Source organism: Nasonia vitripennis, chromosome 5 (assembly GCF_009193385.2).
Source record: "Nasonia vitripennis strain AsymCx chromosome 5, Nvit_psr_1.1, whole genome shotgun sequence".
NCBI lineage: Eukaryota > Metazoa > Arthropoda > Insecta > Hymenoptera > Pteromalidae > Nasonia > Nasonia vitripennis.
In genome coordinates, this window is record NC_045761.1 from 24,678,180 (window position 1) to 24,688,669 (window position 10,490).

General features: G+C 39.8%; 2 protein-coding genes across 2 annotated transcripts; both read right to left on the bottom strand.

The window, feature by feature from the left end:
• Nucleotides 1-807: 807 nt before the first annotated feature.
• Nucleotides 808-3,845, bottom strand: LOC107981132. Its single transcript, XM_016985931.2, has 2 exons — nucleotides 3,217-3,845; nucleotides 808-2,823 (listed from the first exon to the last, which is right to left on the bottom strand). The coding sequence occupies exons 1-2, from the start codon at nucleotides 3,297-3,299 to the stop codon at nucleotides 1,914-1,916; spliced, it is 993 nt and encodes a 330-aa protein (XP_016841420.1). The 5' UTR covers nucleotides 3,300-3,845; the 3' UTR covers nucleotides 808-1,913.
• A 556-nt stretch (nucleotides 3,846-4,401) lies between these two features.
• On the bottom strand, nucleotides 4,402-10,112 carry LOC100122863 (DDB1- and CUL4-associated factor 10). The gene is made up of 8 exons (XM_001606420.6): nucleotides 9,111-10,112; nucleotides 8,868-8,981; nucleotides 8,588-8,785; nucleotides 8,327-8,498; nucleotides 8,017-8,232; nucleotides 7,446-7,932; nucleotides 7,091-7,380; nucleotides 4,402-6,985 (listed from the first exon to the last, which is right to left on the bottom strand). Exons 1-8 carry the CDS (start codon nucleotides 9,347-9,349, stop codon nucleotides 6,575-6,577), a joined length of 2,127 nt encoding a protein of 708 aa, XP_001606470.2. The 5' UTR covers nucleotides 9,350-10,112; the 3' UTR covers nucleotides 4,402-6,574.
• Between the last annotated feature and the right edge of the window lie 378 nt (nucleotides 10,113-10,490).

A 10,490-nucleotide genomic window follows, 5' to 3' on the forward strand; every position in this document is an offset into this window, starting at 1 on the left:
AAGCCAGCGAAGAACACTGGTTTCGATCCCGGCTCCATCGTCATCGAGAAGGGGTTCAAGCCCATTCTGAAGAGAACACCTGAGGTCAGCGGTAAGAACCTGGATAGAAGCTCGGAGGTGATGATGCAGGATGAAGAGATCAGAGAGACCGCGTCGGAAAGGTACAAAGACAGCTTCGAACCGGTCTTCATTCCGTCTCCACCGGATCGCAACGGAGTGAAGAAACAGTCAAAGAAGAAGGTGCAACTGGTCAGGACGAAGTTGAAGCTGGAAAACTCGGACAACATGGAGATGGCCTCTGCCGACAGGGAAAGACTGGATTATGCCTACCTCTATCTACCAACCATGGCATCCGCTGCGTTGCTCACCAAGAGGAGTCCCAAGTCTGTAACACCATCTATGGTCAGCCCTACAGCGAGTTTGGAACATCTACAGAACACAACTTCAGACAGCAACGACTCCCAGGTGAGATCGAGGCACTCGGAACGAACGAAGAGAGCCGCATTGAAGAGCGAGTCCTGGGACGCGACATACCAACAGAACCGCGACCCTGACAATCATCAGGACAGCGCAAAACACGACCATAACCACGACAGCCCTAACCATGACGATCACCGCACCGAAAATCCTCTCCAACAGGCCAGCACCGGTGAGATCATCCTAGCCAACCTCGAGTACGTCGCCCTGACCGTGATCCTGTACTACGCGCTCTGAAGAGACCAAATGAAGATTCCGTGACCTGGTTCTTCGTCAATCAAGCTTGGATCGTTCGAGCATCGCAACGGTGATATCCACACGATTCTATAGCGTCTAGCAGTCCGCGGTGGAAGATTTATCTACTGGGATATAGCAATGTTCCATTGATACCTTGACTGAAAACGAAAAAAAAAGATGAAGGGTGGAACTTTTTGTTTATCAACGGCGAGACTTGAAAATCAAACCTATAATCGACGTAGCTTTCTCTCTAATTTTGTACTTTTTACAAGCGTAATTTAGTTCGTCTTATTATGATCGTAGTGAAATTCGTATACGAGGTATCTTTTAACGGTACACTTTGGGAGAAATTGGAATTCTATGTTACGCGTTCTTTTATTTTTTTTTTTATACGACTCGTCGCGGTGTATTTCGTCGTACGCAGAAGTTGTATATTTTCTTTTTGTAATTGCTGAAAACTGGGTGCAATGTCAGATGAACATGCTGCACTTTAGAAGGAAGGGGGATTTTATCGTCGGTTTTATACACAGGACTGCGAGAGGAAGAGAGAGAAAGAGAGATCAGTAAAAGAAATTAACGACTTGCGTACAAACTACAGTAGTCGTAGCAGAGAGAAACAAGCCTATCTGTAAGAAATATAATAATGAAGTAGTAAAGTATAACAAGAAATTGTTAAGTTTGCAGACTTGTCACATTGTACATAGGCGCAGAAGAGTGTATTTGTTAATAAAGTATTAAGTAATAGATAAAAAAACTTTGAGTGTATAAGTATGTGCAATCCTCTTTCGTGCTTTCGTTTTATTATAAATTTAATTTTTACAGACTTTCTCTTTTATAACTTTTATTTCTGCGTCACATGTGATCCCGCTGCTCTCGGCGGTAAAATGAAATTTTACGATCACACTGGATTGAAAGCCCTTACAACCATCGTGGTTTTGCTTTCTCTATTATCGAAGATTGAACAGAGATTGAACTCGTAATTGCGGCTTTGATTTTTTTGTTATAAAATATTATTTATTTCTCGTGACAGTTTTTATTGCGAATGATTAATTGCTTTTAATATACATTACAGTATTCAATGCATGTGGTTACGATGAATATAAAACTCGATGGAATATTATGATATTATATGTAATGCATAAAATGTGAAAATAACTGACACAATGTATCATCGCGCAATCACACGCAGAATGACGGCGTTAATTTCTACTGACAACAGTCCTATTCTTCGGCCACGGCGGAAAGACGTGCTGCAACCAGTGTTCCAACGGTCTTCGCTTCTTCGGAGTAGGCAAGGGCTTCTTCACAGTATCAGGCTTTTTACTCGGAAAAATCGGCCTCGCCTTCGTACCTCCACTGTACAGCCCAGTCCTTATTTTATTCGGCTCTTCGTTCTTCACCACGTCGTCTTCCTCGTAATCTCTTTCATCATCGACGTGGATGTGCTCGTCGTACTCGTCATGCTCATCATCTTCCTCGTAATCATCTCCGAACTTTTTCTTACCTTTGAAATTCTTATCGTCTTCGTGATTCAGGTCGTTGAGGTCGACTCGGCTTTTTATCCTGCTACTATCATTCGGGGAGTGAACTTGGTGAGGCCTTTGCATCGGAAGCGCACTGGGCCACTGAATCAATACCACAGGTATTCCAAAGCCGTAGTACGAGTAGCCTTGCGGCTGGTAAGTCCAGAAGTTCGGCACAGCTGCGAAGTACCAATCGTGCCTCTTTTTCCGAGTTCCAGCATCGACTTCGAACAACGCCGTTCTCGCTCTGTCGAAGCTAGAAGAGTCGGCTTTAAAATCAGCCGAGCGCAGATCTGGAGCTCGGAAAGCGTCATCGGCTTTAAAATCCCTCGAGTCCCGAAAATCGCCGGCGAGCCCGGATTTCTTCCCAATTTCCTCGAGACCGTCTGCGGTCACACCGGTGTCTCCATCAGCAACGAGGACGAGGAGCCGGCGCGAAGTAACGTCTCCGGTGCTCTTCGTCTTCGCTGGAACGGCCCCTTTGATGTTCCGCACTCGAGTCGAGGGCGGCGGCCAAGGTGAGGAAATCGATGTCGAGAGGCTTTGTGCCCGGTAGGACTCGCCGAGGGTGTAATTGGCGGCGGCGCTGTAAAGGGAATTTCCAGCGCTGTATAAGCGTTTTTCACTCGCTTTGAGTTATCATTGCGGATTGGCTGTATAATTAGTGTTTTTCATATAATGCGCGGCGACTCTTTTCATTTCGTTATATGTTAGCGGTAATATCCGCTTATCGCGCATAATCGCGATTGATTAAATAATCGGCAAAACTCGGAACGAGAGGAATGAATTATTCACAAGAGATACACTTCAATATTATCCAGAAATCTCGAAATCCAGAATAAAAAAGAATTAATCAATAAATAGCGAACTGCAGGCGAAAAAAAACTCGGAAAGTTAAATTTCCTCCTACGCGCTACTGCGTGGCTCTCATTTGCAGGCGTCGAGGCGCGAAATTCCAAGAGGCGGGATTTTTTCTTACTCTGGTGTAGCCGAAGAAATCCCGATGAATAGCAGCAGCCGGAGTAATTGCGGGAGCCGCCGGCGAGGACTGATTCGGCGCATATTGATCTGACTCTCTCACACTGACTGCATATCTCGGCTGTACACTGCCAAGGGAGAGTTTTGCGAGACTCGTTGATCGTATCAGAGGCCGACGCATGTGTGCGCGTGTTATCGCAGCGTGGGATTCGTCATTCGCTGGAGAAACGCCTGGTAAATGTGCGCCTGCACCTTGTTGATCTTGAATTTCTGCGCTACTGCAGGCATGAATGGAGGCTGTTATTGCTGCTCCTATATTCACGGATAAAGATGCCTTTCCGCTGATTTTTCGCTGATTCGTTGTTGTGCGCTCGGATCGGATTACGGTAACCATATACTCCATACACTCCGAGGCTCTCGATTCACTAATCAACTCCGAGAGCTGTGCGCCAGCTGTGCCCCCGCACATACTTCCAGCGCATATAGTCCGGACGAAATTATGAAAGCGAAATTGACTCAGAGCATGTGAGAATTAATCTGAGCGAATTTATAAAGGGCTATTTGCATTCTCGCGTGCGAGTACACACGCCGAGGGCAACAGCAGCAGCAGCTGCGCGCTTCGGGCTTCCGAAGATCGATAATCAATTTTGCCAACAAGTGCAAAACGCCCTGCGGGTCCTCTGCGGGCTAATTAACGCTTTCAGAAGTGTGTTATAAGCGCGAGAGAGAGAGAGAGAGTTGCAAAACTCTCGGGGCCGAGCCAAATGGAAAACCGCAAGATGTAAAGCGGAAGTGCGCGTCGCTCTCTCGCGCCGAGAGAGAGAATTATTATTACAACAGAGCGACGTCGATGGGAAAAGTTTTGTTTTCGCATGGCATCGTCAAAGTTAATGGGTTTATTACGGTGTTAACAAACTCCGTACATAATACGATACCAGTTTGAGCAGTAAAAGATCTTTGATTTGTAATTATGTTCACTTTATTTATACATAGAAAAGAAAACAAACAAACCTTATAAAACAATTTGCAAGCTACCTACTGTACAGGACTGCAGCTTCTATATTACGTAACTATTTGTCTTAAATCGATAATAGACGTTGGAAACAGATCCTTGTACGCGCGTGTTTTTTTCGATTCGCTCCTCTCGTCGAAAACTTCCTTTACATGACAAATGTACGCAGTATTTCAAAAAGTTACACATGGACAAGCTTGTATAAATTAAACAAAAAAGATTTAATCGTTTGTCGAAGAGAGAATATGAATAATAGTAATATAATAATAGTAATAATAAAAATAAAAATAAAAAAATAACAACGAAGAATGAAAAAATATGTATGTATGTATTCGTGTCGAAGATGTACAAAACTGCATGGGCAGTGTCAGAAGACCTTCAGGCTGTATAGATAATCGAAAGCGCAGTTAAGTACCATTTCTTCAAAGGGGGTCCGCTATAGCTCCATATCGGATTCTATTTATTTTTATCGTCAAACGCACTGTTTACAACAATGAAAATGATATCCTAAAAGTAATTGTACGGTGATTCATTTTATGATATCACCTAGCCCTTCACCAATTTTCGATTACAAGTAAAAAAGAATAATTTCATAACTTTGGTTTACGTCGTCATTATAAAATTGATAAGTCAAAAATTCGGTGTACCTATTACCCATCATTACGTTATTATGCTTCTGTTAAAAACCGTTGGAGCAAGAAATGCTGATACTTTTAACACCGCTAATTATATAGATGAATATTCGTTTATATAGATAAAGAAATTGAAGACTAGTTAGTAACATTGTATATTATTTCGACATAGTCTCGTGTACACTGGTTTCCAATGAAACGATACCAATTTTTTGACTTTTCAATTGGAAAATTCATTTAGTTTCTTTGTCGACAGTGGGCTGATATTAATTTATTTTTTCAATCTCAAAGTAAGACTGTATTAACAATGAATACACTTTTTAGGAGACCTCATTTTTATATACATAATAAACTGTCATAATAAACTGTTCTTAAACTAAAAAAAAAAAAACAAAAATATAATGGAGCGATTTGGAACCCAGTTCATTTGGCATTGACTTCTCATCTGGGCGAATAATAGAAATGATTTGCTTCACAATGGCTCAGCTATTAAATAATTAAAATTCAATTTGTCTTCGAAGGGATCAAGCCCATTCCAGTCTCTATGAGCTTGGCTTAGCTCAGAACTTGATATTAACAGATTATTATTTACATGACACAGCATCGCCATCGAATTTCGTTGTTATAAAATGTGATGGCTTTAATAGAAAACCTCCTTTGTGTTTTGAATTTATGATCACTGATGTAATATTGAGAAACAAAGGTTTGAAAAAAGTCTATTATGCTTCTTGTATCTACTAGAAGTATGATGTATAAAATATTATCTTTTAATAGCTAATTATTTTTTTATAAATCTGTATAAAATATTATTATCTAACAGTACGGCAAGTTTTATTACATTAAGACAAAATAACTTTTTTGGTTGTAATACTACGTTCAAAATTTGTTAGTCATCGTATCGATTATTTATACATCCTACATGTAATAATATATACATCGCACTTCACTACCTTGTCAAGATACTTCAGAACAATACAAATCATGATAAATTATGACAATTCGTTGCTAACTACTACATAAATTACAAATATTTTAGAATAGATCTAAAGATTAGAAGAACAATTTGATTTTGTTCATAGAAAATAGTTTATATTAATATGATTTAAATCGAATTTTAAATGTATTGGAAGTTGTTGAGTTTTACCATAATAGACTTTTTTCAATATTTACCCCTTAATTTTAAAAGCTTACAAGTAGATGGCTAACTTTGCAGCTCATAGACTTTTGTAGTATCTAAGAGCGCTTTTTTGTATCAAAAGATAATCTCAAAAAGTTGTTGGTTCAATACGATTTATTTGTCAAAATCTACCATCACAAAATCTCATAGAACAATCGTAAGTTCTAATTTAGTTTTGGCACAAAAGTGTAAATAATAATAGAGCTTCTACTCTACTATTTCAGGTCTAATATTCTATTATATTTATAGCGATAAATTAATTAGAAGATACCAAGAACCTTTTAACCGCAACAAGCAGTTCTCAGTACTAATCAATTAATAACGTAAAAAGTATTAAAAGTGTAGAGCTATAAATAATATAAATCTTCTCTAAAAAAAAGATACATAACAATTATTCAGAAAAATTACTCTCGATGATTATTATTTGCCACTCGAAAAGCTCTATAAGATCGTAAAAAAATCTACAAACTGCAACTTTGACAATCTTCTCGTGGTGGATGAAAAAACCATCTATACAATATCTAGTCTGCCAATGCGTTCAAACTACTGGCTGATACCAAACAATTTTTCCGCTGAGACAACCAGACACCAACAGACAGTGTCTTGGTGAAAACTTTGTGCTAACTACGATGTCCTCGTGACTGTAGCTTGAGGCTACCTCGACAAGCTGTGACGATTCACTGGGTGATGGAATACAATCTGCGAGCTCTTGGCATTGATTCGAAAACGCCAGCAACCTTAGACCCTTACCAAACGGTGAGCAGATCAACCTGCCATCAGCCGAGAAGCACAGCTCTTTTATGTAACCCTTACCTATATTTGGTTCTTCAATATAGTGAGTAAGTCGTGGCATATTTTGGTGAATACGATGGTTGCGAGGAATGGCGTACATTATCTGTGTACCTTGACGATTCTGACTTTGTGGACGGCGATCTCCGACTATTACGACCTAAGTAAAAATGGAAAATTGTCATTACAATATATCTTCATTCTCCCATGGATATTCAATAATTTACAAATCTAGAGTATATTATATTATTAATACATCACTTACGGTATGCGAAGAGCGCGGTATATTTACGCTAACGCCGCTACTGTTCTGTCGGGGCATCCACTGATTATCACGTCGTTCAACTTCCAAATGAAATTCTCTTTCACTCTCGCGTCTCAGTCTTGCTTCTCGAATAGCAACCAGTGCCTCCCAAACATCGCTTGAGTTTACGTGTAACTCCACATTGCCTGTAGAGAAGTTACCATTGTCACCAGCGCTGTTGCGTCGTCTCTGAGCATTATTGAGCTGCCGCTCGTTTTGCAATCCTCGACGCTGACCGAACTGTCCACCCGCTGAAAGGTACGTTATTAATTATCTCATAAATAAAACAAAATCAATGCATATAGATCATACCAACCAAAGTTATGATTAGCTTCGTCCTCTTCTTCCTCCTCGTCATGATTCCTTGCCCCAAAACTGTCAGCATTCGCATTGACGACTTCGACAACGACTCCGAAATTAGAAGCTCTCGTTCTGGCACTACCAGTTACTGCACTGTTCCGATGTAGTTCACTAGATCTGTGGCTGCGTCTGTTACTGTTCCTCGAGGGCCGATTCGGCTGGGCCACATCGCTTGAATTAAACGAGCCTGAACGGCCTGCGCTAGAGTCCGTCATCCTCTGGACAAATCGCGCTCGGTTAGCGCTGTCGATCACGAAGGCCGAGGTGATTCCTGAACGCGACGGTTGCTGTGGATGATTTTCATCAAACTCTTCGACGGCAAAATTACCGAAGCGTGAGGACGACGAGGGCGAACTTACACCTTCGTTCTTCTGTTGCTGCTGTTGCTCTATGTCAGATGCATCTGATTCGTCTCGCTCTTGTATGTCGTGGATGCATGTCCACTTTGGAGATGAAGATAAGATATAAGTTAATTAATGCGAATAAAAAAAAGAATAGTTATTTAATAAAAAGTTGTGATCAAGTACCTCTGACTTCTCGCCAGATGAGACATTTCTTGAGAGGGCACACCAGCCATGTGGATGAACTTGTAAACTGGAAATCACCTCAGCATCATCTCCTGGTGGAAAGTCAGTGACAAACTCTACTCGATTTTGAGGTCGAGAACTGGAGAACAAGTGTGTGAAACTTGCAGCCACAGGAATAGTTGTTTGAGATAGCTGCATCAATCGATACATGTTTGGCTGAAAAAAAAAACAAAATTGTTTGTAAGTATTATATTAATAATATCGTTTTATTTTAATTAAGCAGTTTCTCAAAATACACTACAATAATTACCTTGAACCCACACAAATCGTGGTTTAATGTAGTGAGATTAAGATTATGAATGAGTATCAGATATCCTGAAGTTGTACAAATCAACATTTTTGTGGCATCAGGGCTTAACCTTGTCCTCATTAGGCCATTCGTTTGAAAAACTCTTGTGGAAAGACAACTGTTTTCTGTAAAACTGTGAGAAGACAAAACTTATCAACTCAACTTTGTTGCAAAGGAGATAGAAAAAAAATATAATTGAATTTGAGAAAACGTCAAACTAACCTATTAATATCCCATGTGAATATAACACCATCAAAACCACTGGTTAACAGTAATTTATCTTTTGGACTATATTCTACATTTTTTACCCAATTTGAATGACCTTGCAATGTTCGTATACTCTGTTTCAGGTTCCTTGCATCCCACAGAGCTACTGTTTTATCGTCAGAACATGTCGCAAACATTCGTTGATCAAGGAATCTACAAATCAATGAAGATACATAATTATGTTTCTTTACTGATATTGTTGCATACTGTGGGATTTTAATATTTTTATGCAAACCTAACACCATTAACACAGTCATTGTGAGCTTTATCAATAGAGTGAATTAATTCTCTAGACAGTGGATCAAATATTAAAACGGTTCTCTTTTCACAAGCTGCCAGCAGAAGTGACCTACAAAGTAAAAATGACTAAATCAATAATCTTTCTGATTATCAAAAAAACTTTTCGAGCTCAGTGCCAATAAGCAAGATTGTTCTTTTTTCAATGTCAGCCAACTAGTCAGATGCTCAAAATACTTACCCATCGGGAGAATATTCTAAGTTGAAGACACCACCATGAATTGCACTTGACACCTTATCATTATGGTCCCAGGACATGATCGGTTGCATTGATGTATACAATGTCTTATGAAACAGATCATTGTGGCCCATAGGAAATCGCATTCCAAGCTCTCGCTTCCGCACGTACATATTGTTGAACATTTGTCTGGCCTGCGCAACTGCTCTATTCTGGTTAATTTCTCCTTTGATCTTGGGCATTTTTACACATACAGTGATGAATATTTGAAAAAATGCACACAATGGCACTGTCTCCCCTACACTTTCAAGTTGAGCAAAGTTTTAAAAAATAAATTGCGCGACCACATTTGCTATATAATCTTCTACATGTTGTTTTTAAAACTCACTAGACGATTTCGAAAGATTCACGCTCGAATTATAAGGAACGCGAATTTTCGCACTTGCTGATCAAAATACAGGGACGAGAAAGAGAGAGAGAGAGGGTAGATTGGAAAGTTCGATTTAGGTTAGGTGTCAAAATCTTGGGGAGCAATGTTTTGATTTTTCAGTCGTGACGCAAAACAGACGCGCAGCAAACAGCTGAAAGAATCGAAAGAAAGGCGAAAAGTCACGCAGCGCACAGATTGTTCACAATTTCACTGAAGTTTCTGTCGCTTCGCGCTCATTTGAAAAAAGTTGACACAATATAAATACTCGCAGCCATGTTTAACTACTGATTTTGACATACCTCTCGATAGGTCGATTTCCACCAATCCCTCCTACTTATAAGTATGTTACATACATACACATGCGTTAGCGTTTGTCGGACACTCGAAACGCACATGGAAATGCATATGTAAATTAACGAATTCTCGAGTTGGAAAACTTAATTATGCAGTTATAATAAGTATAAACATTGATTATGTAAACGCTCAGGAGTTAATAATTGATGTTGTCGTTGAATCATAAAATCCAACGTAAATTAAGCTTTTGCGTAATGTAAGATTATAAATCCGAACTCAATGCATATAAATAAAAAAATTACAACTCAAACGGCCTACCTTATAGTAGAGTTCTTTCATTCATCCGGATCATTTCTATTTTCTAATTTTCTATGTACCTAAACACAAAGAGAGCCGAATGCAGTATCTCAAAAACTGGTAAATTCTAAGAAATCACAGTTACATTCGACTCGTATGCACTTTCGCACAATAATTCCGAAAAAAGTCAGTAACAGTCTAGCAAAGTCCCGCATCTTCGCCAACAACAACAATGAACTAAACTCTCTGTCCCTGAGGGCCGGTCGCGAAATTCTCGGAAAAACGCCTCGCGCTGCACTCGACCGCAAAACTCCGAGGATAAACAAACGTTCAAACTTTCGCTCCGGAGCTGACTCGCGTAG

What these genes read in the sequence shown, in the direction of transcription:
- LOC100122863 (XM_001606420.6), bottom strand. Translation starts at nt 9,349, where the DNA reads ATGCCCAAGATCAAAGGAGAAATTAACCAGAATAGAGCAGTTGCGCAG. An exon ending in GACTGTGTTAATGGTGTTAG is followed by an intron (nt 8,786 to 8,867) that starts GTTTGCATAAAA and finishes ATTGATTTGTAG; the next exon opens with ATTCCTTGATCAACGAATGT. An exon ending in CATCTGGCGAGAAGTCAGAG is followed by an intron (nt 7,933 to 8,016) that starts GTACTTGATCAC and finishes TCATCTCCAAAG; the next exon opens with TGGACATGCATCCACGACAT.
- LOC107981132 (XM_016985931.2), bottom strand. Translation starts at nt 3,299, where the DNA reads ATGCGCCGAATCAGTCCTCGCCGGCGGCTCCCGCAATTACTCCGGCTG. An exon ending in ATTTCTTCGGCTACACCAGA is followed by an intron (nt 2,824 to 3,216) that starts GTAAGAAAAAAT and finishes TTCCCTTTACAG; the next exon opens with CGCCGCCGCCAATTACACCC.